This window comes from Sinocyclocheilus rhinocerous, unplaced genomic scaffold, assembly GCF_001515625.1.
Source record: "Sinocyclocheilus rhinocerous isolate Xijiao unplaced genomic scaffold, SAMN03320098_v1.1 scaffold1137, whole genome shotgun sequence".
NCBI lineage: Eukaryota > Metazoa > Chordata > Actinopteri > Cypriniformes > Cyprinidae > Sinocyclocheilus > Sinocyclocheilus rhinocerous.
Window position 1 is genome coordinate 140,451 of NW_015647153.1, and position 23,369 is coordinate 163,819.

A 23,369-nucleotide genomic window follows, 5' to 3' on the forward strand; every position below is an offset into this window, starting at 1 on the left:
CTCGCCTCACTCTTCTTGTCTGTCTCGCCTCACTCTTCTTGTCAGTCTCGCCTCACTCTTCTTGTCAGTCTCACCTCACTCTTCTTTTCTGTCTCACCTCACTCTTCTTGTCTGTCTCACCTCACTCTTCTTGTCTGTCTCACCTCAATCGTCTTGTCTGTCTCACCTCACTCTTCTTGTCTGTCTCTCCTCACTCTTCTCGTCTGTCTCACTCACTCTTCTCGTCTGTCTCTCCTCACCCTTCTTGTCAGTCTCACCTCACTCTTCTCGTCTGTCTCACCTCACTCTTCTCGTCTGTCTCTCCTCACTCTTCTCGTCTGTCTCACCTCACTCTTCTCGTCGCATTGAGCATCCGCGTTCAGTTTTTAATTGTAGTGTCTGTTCTTTTACTGAACTAAATGATTTTTATTTCTATAAAAAATCAAAACGACGGTGGGGGTCGGTGACGCGGTGGGCAAGTGACGTAACCGGTGTTGCGGCTTAACACCGGTATCACCGTCAACACCGTCTATCGCGGCAAGCCTATAGTCAAACAGTTATTTTTTTTATTGAAACGGTTAATTGAAACTTTAGACAAAATATTTAAAAAAGTTTGCGTATATGTTTTATGTTTTGTATCATATTTGATTAATCAGGCTTTTATGGCTCATATAGTCATATAGAGACTCAGACTGAGCAAAAATATGCAATTTGGTGCTGATATTTATATGGACAAAAAGTGATAAAATTCTGCTGCTTGTGATGTAAATCAGTGAGATCTTTATAACAGTAGAGCAGATCCTGATATAAAATGATCTAAACATCAGTCGTCGCTCTATATCTCCAGTACTCTGTCTCAGTAAGATGAGATTGACATGCTCCAAACATATAATGCAGTGATTGAGAGCTGAAGAAATAAAGGCTCCTCAGAAGATGTGAGATGTTCTGGAGGCTTGTGAAGATCATTCCTCCGCTGAGGAACAGTGAAAGTAAAGCTTCTGGAAACAAACGCTCCTCAAAAGATCCTGAGGATCAGATTTGAGACTCTAAAACATGATTGATGGAGAATCAAGTAAAGCTGAGCTGCTTCAGTCCAGTAAGTGTTCATCTGGAGATATTACTGCAGTAATTCTGATGCTTACTTGATCAAAATCAGTCAAGATTTGACACGAGAAGCTCGAGCTGAAGCTGGACGTTTCACAATTACACTAAAAGAGCTTTGACTGGATACAAAACTGTAAACTATCAATCAGACGACAGAAGGTGTGGAGTGGAATGTGTGACAGGTTTTTCAGCAAAGAAATTAGCTTATCAAATATGATACAGTAGCTTTTTAGGGTTGCAAAACTAACCTTTTTATTTCTTCTAGTGGGATCTGCTATTAGTAATGAATTCTGGGCAAACTAACGAGCAGTGTTTGTGTGGTTCAGAGGCGTCTGGTGAAGTCTCTGGAGGACTTGTGCTCTCAGTACGATCTGACGGTGCGCAGCTCCACCGGTGACATCATACAGTTCATCTACGGCGGAGACGGACTCGACCCCGCGGCCATGGAGGGAAAAGACGAACCGCTAGAGTTCAGAAGAGTCCTCGACAACATCAGAGTACGTCAAAGATTATTCCCTGGTTAAGTGTTTGTTTAAACCCTGTTAGATGTTTATCATCCAAACACGTAGACCAGCGTGTTTATTAAATTATTTTTCACAAAGTATTAACCAGTATGCATGTCTGTATGATGCTTTGTACATAGAACAGATCAAATCCCCCCAAAAAAGTGACAAATCTTTTTATTTTTGTATTTTTTTGTGTGGTTCAGCTATTGCTCAATAATATATACTGTATATATAGATTGATATAGATGATATTAAAAAAATAGTTTTTTTTTCAGTTTTAAATATTTTAATCAAATATAATACTGTTTTAATTTAATAATAATAATATAAGAAATCATGTCTAAACAATTGAATTCATAAAACTTTAACAATTTATCATAATATGATCAAATTTAAGTGACTAAATTGTATTTTTTTATGGTTCAGCTATTCCTCGTGAAATATATAGATAGATGATTAAAAATATATATTTTTGTCCATTTTTGTTTCAATGGTTTAATCAAATATAGTACCGTTTTAATTTAATAATAAAAAAGCATGTCTAACCAATTAAATTAATAACATTTTAATATATGATTGCAATTTTAACAATAATAAATCTTTTATTTTTCACAAATTGTTTTTAATTTATTTGAATTCTTCGTTTCATGCTTTAATACAAATTTAGTATCAAAATGGTGGGCTTAATTCTTAAAACGTACAATTTAATCAATTAATAAAATAAAATGAAAGGTTAATTGTATAAATTAAAACATGGAAAAAATCTCTTGATGTTTAATCAATAAAATGTACATATATAAATTTCATATATAATATTATTATTATTAGTAGTAGTAGTAGTATTGATGATTAGTTCATCATAAAAATATTAATTAATATTAATAATAATTATTAACATTGTTGTTGTTGTGACTTTTTGCTATACAGATCGTGGTTTTTGGCTCATATTTTTACCATGTAGTTTTCTTCAGAGAAACTGAAGTCTAGTTCGTTCTGTTGTCATGCGGTTCTGCTGGTGTGAAACGAGAGACTTGCTGCCCACCTGTTACAATCACCGCTGCCTTATTTCGTCTCCATTCACATTCTGAAACATGATTAGCGCTTTCTGTGGGGTCTAATTGATTGAAATGATGCTGGAGGACGCTGGGATATAGAAACGCTCTCTGCGGGAACTTCTCTGAATCTGAGAGTTAAAGAGCGTGTTTATTCTTCTTTAACACTGATATCGTGTGTTTTCTCAGTCAGTGCACAGCTGTCCAGGTGAACCTGTGCTGAGCAGAAACGAGCTGATCTTAACCTCCGACTCCATCATGAAGAGAAAAGACTTCCTGTGCTGTAAAGACACGTTTCTGGAGGTGAGACAATGCTCTTTTGTCTACAGAGATTAGTCTCTTTCGTTCCAAACCCTTATGAGTTTATTTCTTCGGTGGAACACAAAAAGTAGATGTTTAGCTGAATGTTCACGCTGCTCTTTCCATACAGTGGCATCAGACAGTGAGCAGGGTCTGTCGAGCTCCCTTATTAAAAGCTACCGTTAAAGTAGTCTATATGATGATAATTCAAGTCTCCTGAAGTCATGATAATTTGTGTGAGGAACAGATTGCAACTGACTTGAGTATTTCTCAACCAGGGGCTGCAAGATGATTAAAATGAGACAAGCTTTCAAAATAATCTAAAACAGCTAAAAATGTAGATGTAAGCTTTTTTTTTTTTTTTTATTCTTTCCCTCATCAACTATGAATTTTATTTATGAACCAGGTTTCCCACAGCCTTGGAAAACTTGTATATATAAGGGAATTTTAAAAGTTTGCTTTCTAGACTTGGAAGAGTTATGGACAATTTTTATGATGAGTATTATCTATTTTGTATATTATGTTATATATTAACTATCATGGATGAATATTATATATTATTAATATAATATATAAAAATATTTGATTTGGAAGAAAGTGCTTAAATTGTAATTTGTGAGGTAATAATAATAATAATTATTATTATTTATATATTGTTATTATTTATTCTTTTATTATTTTTATTATAGCGCTCTTATTATTATTATTATAGCACTCTTATAGCACGCAAATTTAAAATAGTGACTTCTAGACCTGGAAAAGTCATCAAAATGTTTTATGATGAATGCAAATTTTTTTTTTTAGTTATGTCAAACTCTAAAGTGTTTTATTTGAAAGAAAGTGCTGAGAAATTGTAATTAGTGAGTAAAAATAGTAATAATAACCCCCCCCCAAAAAAATATTTTTAAAAAGTATAAACAGTGACGTACGTTCAGTTATTAAAACTTCAAAAAAATATGGGTTTTCATTATTTTAATTATTTACAATTATTTTATGTAATTTGTTTGAATATATTCGCTCTCCAATAGGGGTCTGAAAATGATTCAGTTCACGATTCATAGGTTTTGTGATTCTGCCTAACTACAAAAGAAATGAAGCAACACGAAGGTGAGAAAAAGATGACAGAATGCTCATTTGAACTCATTATCTCATGGTAATTAATGCATTTCCCTAGTTTAACATGATTAGTATGATCCACAGCTCTGATTTTACCCACATCCCGAGTGTATGAATTGACCACCAAACTCCACGGCTGAAGGAAATTTAACGATTTGTCAAACAATAGAAAAGTGATGAATGACAATCTGACGGAAGTTCACTCAAGACCAAAACATACAAAGAAAAAAACATTTCTTTTCTCATTTGATGCAGTTCAAGCTTCTTCACTCTTTGAATGCTCGGTTCATCAAGGATAACCCCCCCCCAAAAAAAATATTTTTAAAAAGTATAAACAGTGAAGTACGTTCAGTTATTAAAACTTCAAAAAAATATGGGGTTTCATTATTTTAATTATTTACAATTATTTTATGTAATTTGTTTGAATATATTCGCTCTCCAGTAGGGGTCTGAAAATGATTCAGTTCATGATTCATAGGTTTTGTGATTCTGCCTAACTACAAAAGAAATTAAGCAACATGAGGGTGAGAAAAAGATGACAGAATGCTCATTTGAACTCATTATCTCATGGTAATTAATGCATTTCCCTAGTTTAACATGATTAGTATGATCCACAGCTCTGATTTTACCCACATCCCGAGTGTATGAATTGACCACCAAACTCCACGGCTGAAGGAAATTTAACGATTTGTCAAACAATAGAAAAGTGATGAATGACAATCTGACGGAAGTTCACTCAAGACCAAAACATACAAAGAAAAAAACATTTCTTTTCTCATTTGATGCAGTTCAAGCTTCTTCACTCTTTGAATGCTCGGTTCATCAAGGCGCTTCTTTCGAAGTGTAGAACGCAATCGTCTCTCATAAAGAAACACGAGTGGTTTTATGGTGCTCACGAGAGGCAGCACTGATGCATTTAAACAACACGCGTCGAGAGGATGTGATGCATTGTGTCTAACAAATCTCTCACATAAAGCTCATTCCAAAAGGGATAAACTTCTGCCATCAAAGTCCATGCTGCATTTAAAACGTTTTAGTGTGGGTTATTTTTATTTAATGTGGTCAGTGTCTGTGTCTTTGGTTTGAAGGAGTTGACAGACACTGGCAGTGACAAGTACTTACAGGTACAGTACAGCCCGCATGACGTGTGTTTGAGTTGATTCATTTCAATATATGAGAGCCAGATGTGTGTTTAGTTCAGCATGAATTACAGTAGTAACCAGGGTTTTAACTTGTGCTGGTGTTGATCTACACACACTAATCCTGACGCACACTGGCAGTCAAACAGGTTTTCAGGTTTATGTGAATTTGTGTATTTATGCCTCATTCACTTTGTGACTCACTGCACCATTATAATATATAACTGGCTGAATGTCAGTGACAATTTTGGCTTATATTTCACCTTATATCAAAAGAGATTATTTTGCTGAAAGCAAATGAAGCGCATGTTTTTCTTTGTTTTGTTTTTTTGCACTATTTTCATGATAATTAAGCGTATTTCCCCCGAGGTATTTATTACTTACTGTGACTGTTCAGATATTTTCTCATTACTGTAATACATTAATGAAAATCATGTTGTCTGGAAATACTGTTACTTATTTATTATAAATCACTGTTATATTAATGTTATTTTATACTAATGTAGTATTTTTGAATATTTTGAATTTGCTTTCATTTTTATATTTTCAATTTTAGTTTATAAATTTTCTTATTTGCTTTTGGCAATTTAATAAAAAAAATAAAAAATAAAAAATAATAATAATAATTATTCCAGTTTAAGAAATTTTAGTACTTAAACTTTAGTTCTTAAACTTATTGTATTTATTAGTTTCTAAGGCAACAATTTTAATTATCATTTCTAATAAAGTGTGAACATTTTTAGTTTATCTATTTTTTTATTTTATTTTGTTTCTGCTTTATTTAATTTGGCAAAAACTATTTGTAATAGTTTTGGTTTTAGTTAGCAGTAACAACACTGGTAAAGATTAAAGTCTGTACAATAAATACTACATTATTTAGATATTTTAGGTATTTAAGAACTTAAATTTATTTATTTATTTATTGTGTGTTTTGTATTACAGTAATGAGATTTTTGATGCATCAAATCCTAATGGTCCTAAAAATAAGTTATTGATTTTGCTGCAGTTAATGAGCTCTGCAGTGCATTCTGGGTTCATTGTGTTCTTGTAAATGTTTCTGAATGCTTTAAAATCTGTTCAATTCCAGGAAATCAGAAAGTTCATCAAAACGGTTTCGGAGAAAATCAAAAAGACACGCGACAAGTATGGCATCAACGACAACGGAACGACAGAGGTGAGAGCTCAGCTTCGAGAGTGTTTATGCGCTTGTGTCTGACGACCTGTTTTCTCATTCATTCCAGCCTAAAGTTCTGTACCAGTTGGACAGAATCACTCCGACCCAGCTGGAGAAGTTTCTGGAAACCTGCAGGGACAAATATATGAGGTAACACAGTGGTACACGAGCTGTAATTGCACTTGTTCGGTTCAGTAGACTGATGCTGGTCTAATGAGCTGAGCGTAATCTGCTGCTGCGACGGGCAGAAAGAGCTGCAGCATTACTGACCACATCAGGCTCTTTCCAGTTGTATAACGCTTATGCAATGACTTCTAAGGCTAAAATGAGATCCTGAAATGATTTAACCGCTGTTGAGAGACAGAAATGGTTTTAACGTGATTTGTATGACGCTCAGGGCGCAGATGGAGCCGGGCTCTGCCGTCGGGGCGCTGTGTGCTCAGAGCATCGGGGAGCCGGGGACTCAGATGACCCTCAAGACGTTTCACTTCGCTGGAGTCGCTTCCATGAACATCACTCTGGGAGTCCCGAGAATCAAAGAGATCATCAATGCGTCCAAGAACATCAGGTGACTTCAGAAACCCTGGAAAACCTGGAAATGTCAGAATTGAATTGTTTTCAGGACTGGAAATTATAAGTAATGATTTTTAGAATTTTTTTTGGGTATAATTTTTTTTTATAACTTATTGTAAATTATTGTATTTATATATTTTGTTTTATGTCCATATCTCAAAAAATATGTAAATATTATTTTTATTTTATATACGACTTGTTTTTTCTTAACTATTCTTTATTTCTTCACTGTTCTTTGATATACCTTTGAGTACCATAAAAATACTATGGTACATAAGTATGATAATGTGCTATGGTATTACCATTTGATATACCACTGTATTATTAAACACTGCAGGATTTTTTTTATAATAAACCATAACCATAAGCCAAACTCAAATCCTTTAAACTGACCTGTCAGAGAAAAATCCTGAAACAACCTTCACAAAATAGCAATACAAAATTTCTAGACTTATTGATGTACAGGTGACTGTAAGTGCAGCGGCTGACACAAGTGCAATTGATTCATGAGAGTTTGATCTCGACCCCTGAAGGAGGAAAACTCATTTGTCAATCAGCGGCAGAAGCCTTGAGCCGAGCACCGCGGGCGGTGGGTGAATGACCACCTGTCACCTGGGAGTCCCGAGAATCAAAGAGATCATCAATGCGTCCAAGAACATCAGGTGACTTCAGAAACCCTGGAAAACCTGGAAATGTCAGGGAATTGTGTTTTCCAGGCTTGGAAAAGTCATAATATTTTGTAGTGAATCTTTTTTTTTTTTTTATCATTTATAATAATATAAATTTAAATATGAATAATTTATGATTATAAATAAAAATGATAAATTATTTGTTGTATTTTAATTTTAATTTTAGTTTGAGTAATTTTTTGTACTTTTGGCCTTTTAACAAATTTTTAAATGTTTGAAATAAGCATTTTTTTTATTTCAGCTTTCGTTATATATTTCGTTATATTTATATATATATATATATATATATATATATATAAATAAATTGAATTGTTTTCAGGACTGGAAATTATAAGTAATGATTTTTAGAAATTTTTTTGGGTATAATTTTTTTTTATAACTTATTGTAAATTATTGTATTTATATATTTTGTTTTATGTCCATATCTCAAAAAATATGTAAATATTATTTTTATTTTATATACGACTTGTTTTTTCTTAACTATTCTTTATTTCTTCACTGTTCTTTGATATACCTTTGAGTACCATAAAAATACTATGGTACATAAGTATGATAATGTGCTATGGTATTACCATTTGATATACCACTGTATTATTAAACACTGCAGGATTTTTTTTATAATAAACCATAACCATAAGCCAAACTCAAATCCTTTAAACTGACCTGTCAGAGAAAAATCCTGAAACAACCTTCACAAAATAGCAATACAAAATTTCTAGACTTATTGATGTACAGGTGACTGTAAGTGCAGCGGCTGACACAAGTGCAATTGATTCATGAGAGTTTGATCTCGACCCCTGAAGGAGGAAAACTCATTTGTCAATCAGCGGCAGAAGCCTTGAGCCGAGCACCGCGGGCGGTGGGTGAATGACCACCTGTCACCTCAGTTGGTTGGAGGAGTGTTAGCGTGCAGCTCCAGCATGATTGCTGCTGTTGACGCTTCACTGATGATTAATGGCTGCAGTAACCCCAGTTCTTATTCCTAATGAGTCTCTCTGTGTCTCAGTACGCCCATCATAAGTGCCAACCTGGATACCGTTGATGACCCAGACTTCGCTCGGCTGGTGAAAGGACGCATTGAGAAAACTCTACTGGGAGAGGTACACTGAGTTTGACATCTGCTGATTATTAATACTGCATTAGTATTGCTATTGCTCATGCTTCCTGTTTGGAGTGAAATTAAAATGCACCTGATTGAATTAGACGTGCATTGAATTAGTAACATCCTGGCAATCACCCAGAACACCATGCCAACTGCAGTGAAATGCACTAAATATACTCAAAACACCTTAGCAACCCCATAGCAATGCCCTGGCAACCCCCCAAAACATGCCAACTGCAAAGCAATGCATTAAAAACACTCGGAACACCTTAGCAACACCCTGGCAACCTGCCAGAACACCATGCCAACTGCAGTGAAATGCATTAAAGTACTCCGAACGCCTTAGCAAGCCCATAGTAACAACCCAGCAACCACCCAAAACATGCCCGCTGCAGAGCAATGCATTAAAAACACTCAAAACACCTTGACAACCCCATAGCAACATCTTGGCAACCACACAAAACATGCCAACTGCAAAGCAATGCATTAAAAACACTCCGAGCACCTTATCAACACCCTGGCAACCATCCAGAATACCATGCCAACTGCAGAGCAATGCATTAATGTACTCAGAACGCCTTAGCAACCCCATAGCAACGCCCTGGCAACCACCCAGAACACCATGTCAAACACGTACTGTAACAATCCATTAAAAACACTCAGAACACCTTAGCAACATCTTGGCAACCACCCGAAACATGCCCGCTGCAGAGCAATGCATTAAAAACACTCAGAACACCTTAGCAACACCCTGGCAACCACCCAGAACACCAAGCCAACTGCAGAGCAATGCATTAATGCACTCAGAACACCTTTTATACTGTAGCAATCAATTAAATATACTCAGAACATCTTGGCAATCCCATGGAAACCACCCAAAACATCATGCCAAACACATAGCCATGCATTAAAAACACTCAGAACACCTTAGCAACACCCTGGCAACCATCTAGAATGCACTAGGGATCATGGGGTTAGATTTTTTTTTTTTTGCATGAAAAAACACCACTTTAAATTTAAAAAATGCATTTGTTTTTGAAATGCAGTGCAGTGTGGGAAAATGATCACCTCTCTGGCCTGTAGCATGTGAGATTGTCCTGCATTTATATTCAGTATGCGCATGATTGAAATGGGTGTCAGATTGTTTGTAATGGAGGGATGCAGAATAACCTTTGATCTGAGTGAGTCCGAATTGAAAAAGCCTTTCATTCATGTTTTATGTCATAGAAACTGTTCCAAACATTTCAGAGGAATATAAAGTCATTATAAGGCTTTCAGAAAAAGTAGGATACCTCTTACTTTCTTTACTGTTGTTTGCTTTCATATTAATCAGTGAATCGATTGATAGTTTCTGTCAGATTTCCGAGTACATCGAGGAGGTTTTCCTGCCTGATGATTGTTTCATCCTGGTGAAGCTGTCGCTAGAGAGGATTCGTCTTCTGAGGTTGGAGGTAACGGCAGATTGATCATAATTACCTGTTAATGACAGACTGGAGCTGAAAATGATTCCTCCAGCATCAGTGTTTTTATCGGTCTCTGGATTGTCACTTAGTTATATGGATGGTTCTGCCTTTGTCATTACTGTATTTCTCTCCATCTCTCAGCAGCTGATGCAGCTGTTCCTGTTGAGTGATTTTAAATGATGGATGTTCTTGACACAGTGATGATCCTCCTCTGCAGAGGTTTATAGAGTCGTATTGTTGTTTTGTTCTGTTCAGGTGAACGCAGAGACGGTGCGTTACGCCATCTGTACGTCAAAGCTGCGGGTGAAGCCGGGCGATATCGCGGTTCACGGAGAGGCCGTGGTCTGTGTGACTCCGAGAGAAAACAGCAAGAGCTCCATGTATTACGTCCTGCAGTCGCTCAAACAGGAGCTTCCTAAGGTCAGTCCTGACACCGTGTTGGACTTTCTGTACGCTGTCATAATAGTCATAAGCTTCCCAATAGCTGAAGCTGAAATCTATAGAACAGAGTGACCAATATAATCTTTATGTAATGCAATTTTAATTTGCAAATCAGATTCTCTGTTTTGTTGAATAGAACCTGGAGACACTTTGTGAAACATTCAAAAGATCACCTAAACAGCATATAGAAAGAATAAACACAAATTTCTAGCTTTTATTTTGTTATATTAAGTTATAGCAATTAATAAAGTTTAACAGTGGAGAACGATTTTTTTTATACAGTATTTTGTTAATTTAGAAATATATTGTTCATTGTTAATTCATATTTGTTCAAAATTCATTTATGTTCATTTATGCCAATTGAAATGCTAAAAATGTATTAGTACATGAGGAATAGTGTTGGTATTGTAAACTAAAACTAAGTAGTAAGTAAAGCTGAAAAAACTATAAATATTAGTTTTAACTTTGAAAAAAATTGATTTAAAGTTAAAGTACTTAAATTAGTAAAACTGAAATATATTACAGTATTAAAGTAAAACTGAAATATATTAATTATTAAATACCATATTAGTATATAAATGATACTAAAATAACACTTAATATGGAAATAAACATTTTATTTCAATCTAAGTTTGTTATAGTTGAAGCATTAAAATTACTTAAACTAAAACGGTCAGTTTAAAGCTAAACTAGTAACAATGACACTTAATATGGAAATTAACAAACCTAGATTGAAATAAAATGTTTAAGTACTAAAATATACTAAAACTAAAACTGAAGTGAATTTAAAGCTAAATAACTATTAGAAAATGACAGTATTGAAATGAGCAAACCTAGATCGCTATAAATGCTCTACATGCATTGTTAGTTCTTAAAGGGTGGGGTAAGTGATTTCTGGTAGCCAATGTTGATATTTCAAATCACCAAAACAAACACGCCCCTATTTTGATAGCTCCGCCCCACACATACATAGCTGAAGGGAACGACAATATGATTACAGATGAACAAACAAGCGAACATGACACGAGCATATTCAAGCAAAAGCCAGCATATATTAGTTCTGTGAAACAAAGCAAAACCAGTGTTACTCACCTATAGAGAAGAAACAAAGCAACCTCGGCCTTCCCGCTCCTTGAGTTCTCTCCAGTGCTGGAAAGCTGATCCGATATTTACACGGGTCCTACTTCTTGCCTTATCGTTAGCTGCCTTTTGTTCCGCAGAAGTTTTCCTCTTTTGTTTTTTATCCGCCATCTCTATCTTTCTGTCGTCGCTCAGCTCGGCTAATATCCTTCCTGCGCACTGAGCGCTCTCTCTCTCTCCACATCATGAGTAGACACGCCCCTTACTGCTGATTGGCTACAAGTTTGTTTTGGTACTCGGCCCGACTCAGTTTTCTAAAACGTTTTTGAAAAAATACATACCCCACCTTTAACTAATGTAGTTAAATAATGTTTACGGATTGAACCATGTTGTAAAATGCAACCCATTTCTCTTTAACTAAAATGTGTGTGTTTGCTAATCGAGCAAAAGGAGAAGTTTAAACGCAGGGCCTGCTTTCAGCTAATCACCTCAAAGTGGCCAAATATCGGCCAGATATTAGTGCGTGTGGCAGATATATCGGTCTACTGTTAATAGATCAAAATGTGTGCGTGCGCGTGCATGTGTGCGTGTGTGTGTGCGCGTGCGTGTGCGTGTGTGTGTGTGCGTGTGCGTTGCGTGCGTGTGTGCAGGTGGTGGTCCAGGGCATCCCTGAAGTGGCGCGTGCCGTCATTCACATTGATGAACAGAGCAGCAAACAGAAGTTCAAACTGCTGGTGGAGGGAGATAATCTCAGGGCTGTCATGGCAACACACGGCGTCAACGGCAACAGAACAACATCTAACAACACGTATGAGGTAGCGACAGTCAGAGATACACACACACTGATCAAGCTGTTCACTTTCCTCAATGTTCCTTCTGCAAACGGCAGTGTTTTTGCTTTTAAATGCAGGAATTACACCGCCCTGCATCATATCTGCTGAATGAAATATAAGACTTGTTTCTTACTCATTTACAGCCACTTACAACCTTAATGGTCCTTAATGCAAAAATATTTTATTACTAATTTCCCTAATGTGCGAAAATAAATGTTATTTTCCTAGATGTAGAAATGTGAGATTCACCCTTCAATTTGGTAGTTTTTAGCAGCGCAAATTGAGATTTTTCAAATTTTTTTATTATTTATATTATTATTAATTTCTTATTACATTTTTATATATATATATATTTTTTATTTTATTTTTTATTTTAATTATTTTAAATGTGAGATTCACCCTTCAATTTGGTAGTTTTTAGCAGCGCAAATTGAGATTTTTCACATTTTTTTATTATTTATATTATTATTAATTTCTTATTACATTTTTATATATATATATATTTTTTATTTTATTTTTTATTTTAATGTTTTTTATTTATTTACTTTTTTTTTTTTTATATCTACTGAATGAAATATAAGACTCGTTTCTTACTCATTTACAGCCACTTACAACCTTTTGTAAGGGGAAGAAGCCTTCATTTATCCCTTAATCGACAGACACGTGAATCCTGTCTGAATCTGAGCCACACTACAACGATTTGTTCAAGTCTCAGCCCATTTTCACACATGTGACTTTATTTTTAGGGTTGCAAAGTGGTGGAACATTTCCGGTAAATATCTGGAAACTTTTTGGGAAACTTTCAGATAGTTTTGGAAATTTGTGTAAAGTTTCTAGAAATCTTCCGACCCTTTGCAACCATAATTATTTTATGCCTAATGTTGACTTCAAGGTTAGAAAATGCAATCAGGATCCAGATGTTTTCTGCTTCATCTGTGGATGTTTTACTGCTTCCAAACAGTGGCAGATTTTGTGAAGAAGCTTATTTATTTATAAACTCACATTTATGTAATGTTCTTTGAGATTAAATGAAGTATTTGAACAGATTTTGAAAAGTTAAATGATATATTTTAAATACTTCTTTTGTCATTAAAACCCAAACTTTTTACATTTGACTGCTTTTGTTGTTTTGACAAGTGCATTAAAGCTGATACATTCATTCTTATTTTGTAAAAACTGTACATGATGAAAAATTATTATTGATATTTTTGAACTCTGCATCATCAAATTAGGTAATATTAGGCGTAATATTTTTTGAAAATTAGAAGCTTTTTCAGCTTTACAATAACCAAATATTTTTTTTAATAAATAAACTGGATGTCAGCTGTCCTCTACAAACTCATTGCTCTCTTGCCTTGTTCTGCAGGTGTCTCTGAGTGCATTATAATGGGAATCCCCATGAACATCGGCACTGGACTCTTTAAACTCTTACACAGCGCCACGAAGAAGCCCAATCCCCCGCGCAGGCCTTTGCTCTTTGACAGTCCTGATTTCCACATCCCTCTGGCCTTATAAACCGCCGCCGTGTCCGGATGGCTGTGACGTCGAGCGTAATGAGCGTTTGCTGTGGGATTTTAAGTTTAACACCGTCTTTCCCATTTGAAACGGTGGGAATGAGCTGCAGGAATGATGATCTGATGAATGAATCCGCATAAGACTGAAATCACTGATGATTTTTATTATCTTGATGATAATAGACCTTTATGTTGGGATTCCTGCAAATGTCCAGCCCTGTTATTTTCTCATTTGAGATTATATTTTTTACTTGTTAAAGGTTAAATGATGGAGTTTAATTGAGGCAGTTGTATTTATAGATTAGTAATCAAATCTAATGTATGCAACCGAAGGCACACGTGTGATTTTGTTTTCATTTTCTTTGTGCTGCTGCTGTGTTTGCTGAAGACAGGCATGGCTGATGTCCATGTTTTATGTAAATATGTATCAGGTGTGAATAAAATGTACATTACGAAGACACCAGCGGCACATTGCTTCACGTTATTTATTTTTTTGCGCATTATTAAAACTGTCAGACACTGTGAATGCGTTTGAGACCATGCACATCACATGCTTTTACACATCAAGCCGCTGAGATTCGTTGCAAAAACAGACGCAAGGCTTGCTTGCAAATGTGGCGCTCCATCGTGTGATTTTCTCTGTTCCACGCTCTCAGTTAAAATGCACATGTAATCGAGCGTGCATGTTACAAACACACTGATAAAGACAAAGTCACCACCTTTAACAAGCACATTTTCACCCTGTAGAGGAACTGGTTAGTTCATTGTCATCAGCATGAATAATTTAACAGTCCCAGCTGTTCATCACAACTCTGCCAGAGGAGTATTTACATTATCCAAGACTTTCAAAAAGAAAGAAATGGTGCTAACACTTTACTTGAAGCTTTTATATATAACGCATTATAAAAATATTTTGAGTGGATTAATTATGCCTTGTAATGCACCTTATAATGCAATGTACGATATCACGAATAATTGTGACCACAGTTATAATGCTCATCTTATTCATTGTTACATCTTTAGAAAGTATAATGCAATAAAACACAACAATTTTTGATGTAACAAGGAATATGCAAATATTATAATGCATTTTAACTTTGGTTACAGTTATGTATTATAATGTATATAATGATATGCATCAAGTAAAGTGTTACTGAAATAGTTTATAGAAAAATGTTATTTGCCAATCCTAATTTTGAGGTGTTTGGAGAAGTGCACGCTGAGGTTGGGCCGCTGAACGGCGCCGCTCTGCTGGACGGGACGCCGCAGGTACGCATGAAGAGTGGCCACGCAGTTCTTCTTGAAGTTCTCGTTCATGAAGGCGTAGATGATGGGGTTGTTGAAGGAGTTGGAGAAGCCGATGGCCTGCACCACAGCGATGATCATGTTCACCGTGACCTCGTCATAGTTCTTCTCCAGCTCGTCTGCATGAAAAATAGACAGATATTTTGATAAATTAGAACTGAAGGTTTATTCCTTATTCGTTTTAATGTCAGGTATATGGATGGCTCATATTTACAGTTAATTAACAAAAAAGGAGATCATATGGGTTAGTTGAAATCATTTGGGAAGGGAATGTGTTTACAGGATGGTTTAACGTTTGAAAATTAAAAAATTAAGACAGCCATAAATATTAGAATTGTAATTTCACTATTATGTAAAATAAAATATTATAAATATATTTATAAATATTATTACATTTTCTTTAGATATTATTTTACAAATATTATAATAGTAATTTTTTCCGTTTTGATTTAGCAATTAATTATATATAATTATTATATTTTAGTATAATAATAAATTATTATTGCTCCTAAATAAAAGCCCTACATTATTATTACTATTGAAAAAAAAAAATATATATTATTTATGTCATATGAATGAAATAATAATCAAGTCATTAATTATTATTTTTTATTATTATTGTATAGTATAGTTATATTGATAAAATTGTGCAGCCCTACAAACCAGCACAGCAAACCTGAAATTTTATTTTTGCACTTTCAATCAAAATTTTATTTCGGAAAAATCTGAAAATTTAAAACAATTGTGCAGCCCTACATTATTATTACTTTTTGCTAAATAAAAAAATTATATTATTATTTAATAGACATATTATTGATATATAATCAAGTCATTAATTACTTTTTTATTATTAATAATATTATTGTATAGTTATGTTGATAAAATTTTGCAGCCCTACAAACCAGCACAGCAAACCTGGAATTTTATTTGTACAATTTCAGTCAAAATTTTATTTCAGAAAAATTTGAAAAAAAAAAAAAATTTGTGCAGCCCTACATTTAGACTAGCTTATTTAAGTGTTATTGCATATTTTAAATGTTTATTCACAGTGTTGAGTGCTAATGAGTCTCCAAATGATGTAGTAATGGATACTGTGTCCTAACCAGACATAATGTGATAAAAGCTTAATGTAGATCTAGAGCAGCCAGTCACAGCAATCAACAGGCCTACGTGTCGCTGCGCCTGGTTTAGGACACAGTACTAGTTACCCAGAACAGAAACTGTAATATTTGCAGGGATATCTGAACTTACAGTATAGTGCTGTTGTGCTCGAGTAGCGAGAGGCAATCAAATAAAGCAGAAGCGTTGTGTGCGGTGGGTGCTACTAGTCTAATAATTAATCATCTGGGTTGTTAACTGTGATTGTGGGTTCAGCCTCAAATATAAGTGACCACATAACCACATAACCACAGCTTACTGTAATTACACGACCTGTCATGATGAATAAATGTGCCTACTGTGATTCAGCTCATTCACACCGAGCTGCTGTGATCTCTATTCAGTCTTAACACGTCATGTGACGCCTACTGCAGGAGTAAATGCACCGTTGCACACTTACTGTACTCGAACAGCATGTGCACGATATGAAACGGAGCCCAGCAGATGGTGAACAGCAGGACGATAGTGATCATCATTTTGACGGCACGTTTCTTCTTCCTGTTTGAACAACAAAATACAGCTGTGGAGGTATGTTTCTGTAACTATACACCGGTTTATTAATACAAAAACTCATTCGCACAATGCGTTTGCTTATGTAGTGTGATGAGTTTCCGAATTAAATATTTTGTATTTTAGTATTTTGAATGCATTAATTATGCCATGTAATGCACCTTATAATGCATTGCACGATCTCATGAAAAACGGTAACAATAGTTATTCCCATCTATTCATTGTTACACCTTTAGAAAGTATAAAACCCAACAAACAAGTTTCAGATGTAACAAGGAATTAGCAAATATTATAATGCACATCGTGTAATTAATTAGATTAAACATCTGAATCACTTGACAGCCCTAATAAATCATTATTAATAAATAAAAGAATTATTATTTTTATTTTATTGCCATAATTATAATGACAAAATTTTGGACAAATTGTGCAGCCCTACAAACAAGCAAAGAATTATTTTTTTTGTAATTTTATATCAGAAAAATTTCAATTATAGTTTTTTCCCCAAATCGTGCAATTATTTATTAATACAAGGAATCTGCAAATATTATAATGCATTTTAACTTTAGTTTGTTTAGCTTTAGTTATTACTACTTTAATTTTGTTTAGTTAGTTACTTAGTTTATGAAAACATATAATGCATTTCAACATACATTTTGAATACCTATATAATGCATTTTACGTAATGGCTTCAAATGTCATTTTATTCCATATTATTCAGCAAATAAGCTTGATTTTATCCACCGGAATTTGATTGTATGGAAACATGTAATGTTATTGGGTAAAATAAATGAAAGGCATTTTGAATGTGAAGCAAGTTATTTGCATTATATTTTCCTGTTTAATTTGGAAATGCATCACATTACAAAAAACCGTCAAATAGAAAAACTGGGAATTATAGTAAAATGGTTTGGCTGTGAAACATGCATCGTTTTCAGTTGTTTGGACACTTGCCTGGAGATTTTGTTGATCTCTCTGTGGTTCATGGTGCTGAGGACGGAAGAGTCTCCCACGCGTTTCCGGATCCAGAGCTCGATGCCGATGCGGCTGTAGAGGAAGAGCATGGCGGCCAGCGGCAGCAGGAACAGCGCCACCATGATGAAGGTGGTGTAAACCTGACGGTGCAGCAGCGAGTGCCAGCGCTCCTGACAGCACACGTGATGATGATCGTACAGGAAGTCATACTTCACCTGAGGAACACAGACAAGAGAGTAAACCTAACTGGTATTCATACAGAGCATGCATGACTTTAAAGGTGCCACAAACTGTTTATTTTAGAGTAGGGATGGGTGATAAAACTATATGTGACTCTGCAGCACAAAACCAGTCATAAGGGTTCATCTGAAAGCTGAATAAATAAGCTTTCCATTGATGTATGGTTTGTTAGGATAGGACAATATTTGGCTGAGATACAACTATTTGAAAATCTGGAATCTGAGGGTGCAAAAAAAATCTAAATATTGAGAAAATCATCTTTAAAGTTGTTCAAATGAAGTTCTTAGCAATGCATATTACTAATCAAAAATTAAGTTTTGATATATTTACGGTAGGAAATTTACAAAATATCTTCATGGAACATGATCTTTACTTAATATCCTAATGATTTTTGTCATAAAAGAAAAATCAATAATTTTGACCCATACAATGTATTGTTGGCTATTGCTAGAAATATACCCCAGCGACTTAACACTGCTTTTGTGCTCCAGGGTCACATATCACGATATTTTCTGGTATTTATTGCAATAACGAAATCAATGACGATAATTCATATGCATCCACTGAGAGACAAAAAACTCCTGTTTCTTTAGAGAGAAGTATTATCTTTCCTATTTTTACCAAAAATAGGGTGTTGTTGTGAGCACACAGGTAATGTAATGGCCGTTTCATTCATACTGGAAGCCAGAGGGCGCCCTCGTGCAGAAACTCCACTAATATGGACAAAGACATCCAGCTATGGTTGTAGCCGAGTAAAAAGATGATAGAAACGCTTACACTGATGAAACATGAAGACAATAAACACACGATTGTGACAATATATGGTTTATAAACCAGGTTTGTAAACAGGCTCATACACATGCAAAAAAATAAAAATAAAATTCATTGCACAGAATGATTTTTTTTGTCGCACTGTACAGCCCTGACCATATCTTTTATCTTTTCATAAGACTTTTTAAACTTCCGGCTAAAATACGAGTCCATAATCCATAATAACGCTTCCTCCAGTGAAAAAGTGCATCTGCAGAGCATCCATTGCTGAGACACTGATGCAATGCTACATTTCTACAAACCTGATGAAGAAACAAACTCATCCTAATCTGGGATGGCCTGAGGGTGAGCACGTTTTCAGCACATTTAAATTTTTGGGTGAACTATTGCTTTAAATTCAAATCTAGAATTTGTGTGCATATTCATCTAATTTATCATGCAACACTATTCTGGGACTACTGATATGACACTTGATGTTGTTTTTGTAACTTTCCAAACTTGACAGACGTCATTAGATGGAAAAATCAGCGTAAAGTTCTTCAGAAGTGACACAAGGGTGAGTAATGACTCGTTTGATGAACTCAAATAAATCAATGAGTAACACACAAACTTTTGCAATAAGACTCTCAGAATTGAACCGCACTCCAGTGAATCTTTTCTACTGTCACCTGATTCGTCAGACTGATGTGGCATCAGCGTCTCTGATCTGCTGACGGCCAAGCGTGACTAAATTATCTTTTTCACATGTCAAAGCAATTAACCTTGCACTTGTTAAATACTATCGGTTTACTGTGACTGTAATTAAACACTCAATCTGTTCTCAATATCTTCTGTGATATCACTCGCCTCTAGCTGTTGCACGAACAGCATCGGTGATCCGACCATGACAGCAGCGATCCACACCAGCCCTGTATAGATGTATACAAATCAGATCAGCGTGACGTCCAGCAAGTGCAAGACCAGCATTTGTGGTTAAAAAGTATATAAAGTTTTATTTTTTTTAGAAAATGAGCGATGGTTTCTCTAGATAAGAGTCTTATTCCTCGGCTGGGATCGTGTAGAGCTCTTTGAAGCTGCACTTTGAACCTTCAACCCGTTGAACACCATTGAAGTCCATTATATGGAGAAAAATCCTGGAAGGTTTTCCTCAAAAACCTTCATTTCTTTGCGACTGAAGACAGAAAGACACGAACATCTTGGATGACATGATGGGAGAGTAAATTTTTTTTCTGGAAGTGAACTAATCCTTTAAATAGCTTTTTGTTTATTGTTATTTATTCTGTTTACACTATGATTGCCTTGCTGCTGACGTGGTGTTAAATAAATTCATTAAATAAAATGATGGCTGATATTTATGATACAGTTTAATGATAGTAAATTCAATTAAATGAGCTTGTATTTCACACAATATTTGCTCAAAATCCCTAAAGAAATTTAAAACAGGACATGTTTATTATGAATTATTATGAATCGGTCAAGTAGGAACAAGTATTGGTACAGTTTTTAATATTGAGATACTGTTATTTTCTATTTAATGTATAAAATTTCAATTTTTTATTATATTTAAAAAAAAAATTATTTTCCGTTTTCATTTTAATGTGTGCTTATGTCATTTTTTATTAATTATTGTGTTTTTGTTATTTTATATTGTATTTTTAAATATGTCTATATAGTTTTTTTTCAGTGGTAACACTTCAGATTAACACACATTCACTATTAACTAAGAGTTTTCCCTCAATAAACTCCTAATTTGCTGCTTATTAATAGTGAGGTAGTTGTTAAGTTTAGGTATTGGGCCGGGTTAAGGGATGTAGAACATGGTCATGCAGAATAAGGCTTTGATATGTGCCTAATAAGTACTAATAAACAGCCAAAATGCTAGTAATATGCATGCTAATAAGCAACTAGTTAATAATGAGAATTGGACCTTAAAGTGTTAACTTTTCAGTTTTAGTCTGTTTTTTTTTTTTAGTTCTTTTTTATAGTTTCATTTTAATTTTAGTCAAAGATTTAGTAATTTTGTGTCTTTTTGTCATTTTTAGAAGTTTTTTTATTTTCATGTCTATTTCTTTTTTTTCTTCTTTTTTTTTTGTATAGTAGTAGTTTAAGTTATATGAAATGGAAATGCATATATATATAATTTATTACCCTGTCCGTTAATAAAATATCACAATTTATTATATAGACTAACTGACTGCATTTGTGGATTAGGTTTCGTTTGCTTTGATAACACTAACAGAGAGTCATATATCGTTTGAATTTGCAGCACAACCAGCCGCCAAAGTGATTTACTGCACAAAAACGTTTGTCCAGAGGGAAGGAGAGCAGCACAAACCCCTGAATTACTGAGGATTAAAGGTGCGTCACTGGACATCGTGCTCCATTCATGTCCATTCACACCTGTACTAACGCATGAGAGCAGAAACTCAAGCACACGGTGAAGGTTTGTTTTTCTCTGCATACTAAAAGTCAGGTTTGATGACCTCTGAACTCCTGGCTCCAGACAGAGAATACAAACTTCAGCACTGCATGATTTACAGTTTTATGGGAAATTTTAGCATGCTTATGTGACCTGCACTCTCATTGGTTGTGGATCATTTGTTGCTTTGCATGAAATCAGACTTGCCAAAGTGTGCTGTGTCGCTCATAACAGTGACAACGTGTGTTTCCATACAGGTGTGTATATATTTGTCTAATGACTTCTCGCTGTAATATTAAACGGTGCATTTGCATTTCAAAATCAGTGTTTTAATGCAGTGATGATAAACATAAAAATGAGAGACGTTTGCCGTGTATTTGCTCCACACTTCTCATAATCCTACTTTAGATTCAGACCTGGAGCGTCTCTTTAATTAAACCCCACAGGAAAACTGTCCGATGGTATTACCATGGGTTTTTTAAACATACAGTGGTACTGACTGATTACCATGTTTGTAAATCATTACCAAAGTACTTAACATGATACCATGGTGCTATCTGACATGCCACAAAAAAAATTTATTATAATAGTAGGGTACAACGGGGCTAAAAATGTGCCATTCACTGTGCCTAAAATGTATAATTGCAGAAAAAATATATACGTTGTATTGAACATTAATGGAGCAACAGATTTTGTGTGAAAATAAATCATTCAAGTTTTTTTTGTTTAAAAATCTTATAAATGTATGAGGTGGCAAGAGGGGCCTTTTACCCCACACACGGTATTGATACAAATACTAAAGCTAAAATAATGTTGTTTTTTTTTAAAATAATGTCTAAGTTAATACTTGTTCAAAATGATCACTTTAGCAAAGTTTGTACTTTTTTCTGCTTATTTTGAAAAATAAAAGAATACATTTTTTTTTCAATAAATATACTGTCATTCAAATATATTAATATAAAAAAATATATTTTAAAATTCAGAAGCAAAATCGTTTTAATAAGTAAAGATTCTGAAAGTATTGAAGGAGATCCAATAATAATTGAATATATATTTGCAGTAGTAACAACAAATGATATTTTATTATATGATATGATTAATATCATGTTTTTAAATATGATGGTTTCATTCTAAACATGGTGATTATCTCTAATATGGACACCCAAAATAATATATGATATTTACCATCTGAATCTAACCATGTCATGTCAACAAATGGAAAAGTCAGCCATCTATTAATTATCATGTTAATTACTGTGCGCCTTTAGCCCCCACAGCAGGGGGCACTTTATACCCCAAATACCATACTTTTACATATTCTTTCGTTAGCCAGTCCTGTGCTTCTCCATCAGCCGCTGGAACAGAGACTCCGATCGGACAAACTCTGCGTCCAGATCCCGTGAAGCCATGACTGCCTGTGTGTGTTTACACTGGTTACTAAGCAACAGCAGAACTGGACAGTCCTGCACCCTTCGGAAGCTCTCTTTTAAGGGAACAGTGCTTAGGAAGCACTTCTCAGTCGAACGCACCGATGCATGTATATAGACAGTACATTTTTGGGTGAACTATCCCTTTAACTCTGGGTGAATTTTCACACATTGGAGGATTTGACAAAGAGACCTAATACAGGACAACAGATCGAGAGCGTTTTGTATATATGATATTTACCATCTGAGTCTAACCATGTCATGTCAACAAATGGAAAAGTCAGCCATCTATTAATTATCATGTTAATAACTGAGCCTTTAGCCCCAACAGCAGGGGCGCTTTTTACCCCAAATACCGTACTTTTACATATTCTTTCGTTATTTAAAAACTGTTGCTTTAATTATCTTAAACAAAACTGAAAATCATAAAGAAGACCTTTGTCTCAAAATATATGCATTAATTTTAGCGATTCTCGTTTGCTACTTAAATATACAACAT

The 23,369-nt window shown here is 34.7% G+C and overlaps 2 protein-coding genes across 2 annotated transcripts in view; one reads left to right on the forward strand and one right to left on the reverse strand.

Annotated features, from left to right (window-relative positions):
* LOC107709013 (DNA-directed RNA polymerase III subunit RPC1-like) overlaps nucleotides 1-14,066 on the forward strand; it is a 22,114-nt gene extending 8,048 nt beyond the window's left edge. Inside the window, exons 12-21 of the mRNA XM_016513409.1 lie at nucleotides 1,410-1,580; nucleotides 2,831-2,944; nucleotides 6,284-6,370; nucleotides 6,438-6,520; nucleotides 6,768-6,938; nucleotides 8,639-8,732; nucleotides 10,093-10,185; nucleotides 10,453-10,617; nucleotides 12,369-12,606; nucleotides 13,918-14,066. Coding sequence (XP_016368895.1) covers nucleotides 1,410-1,580; nucleotides 2,831-2,944; nucleotides 6,284-6,370; nucleotides 6,438-6,520; nucleotides 6,768-6,938; nucleotides 8,639-8,732; nucleotides 10,093-10,185; nucleotides 10,453-10,617; nucleotides 12,369-12,606; nucleotides 13,918-14,066 — 1,365 coding nt within the window. The remainder of the gene's footprint in view (nucleotides 1-1,409; nucleotides 1,581-2,830; nucleotides 2,945-6,283; nucleotides 6,371-6,437; nucleotides 6,521-6,767; nucleotides 6,939-8,638; nucleotides 8,733-10,092; nucleotides 10,186-10,452; nucleotides 10,618-12,368; nucleotides 12,607-13,917) is intronic.
* Nucleotides 14,067-15,241: 1,175 nt separating this feature from the next.
* The window catches only part of LOC107709014 (pyroglutamylated RFamide peptide receptor-like), a 19,564-nt gene continuing 11,436 nt past the window's right edge, over nucleotides 15,242-23,369 (reverse strand). The window contains exons 2-5 of the mRNA XM_016513410.1: nucleotides 19,871-19,932; nucleotides 17,987-18,228; nucleotides 16,929-17,026; nucleotides 15,242-15,489 (exon numbers count right to left, since the gene is read on the reverse strand). Of these exons, the coding sequence (XP_016368896.1) occupies nucleotides 15,242-15,489; nucleotides 16,929-17,026; nucleotides 17,987-18,228; nucleotides 19,871-19,932 (650 nt within the window). The remainder of the gene's footprint in view (nucleotides 15,490-16,928; nucleotides 17,027-17,986; nucleotides 18,229-19,870; nucleotides 19,933-23,369) is intronic.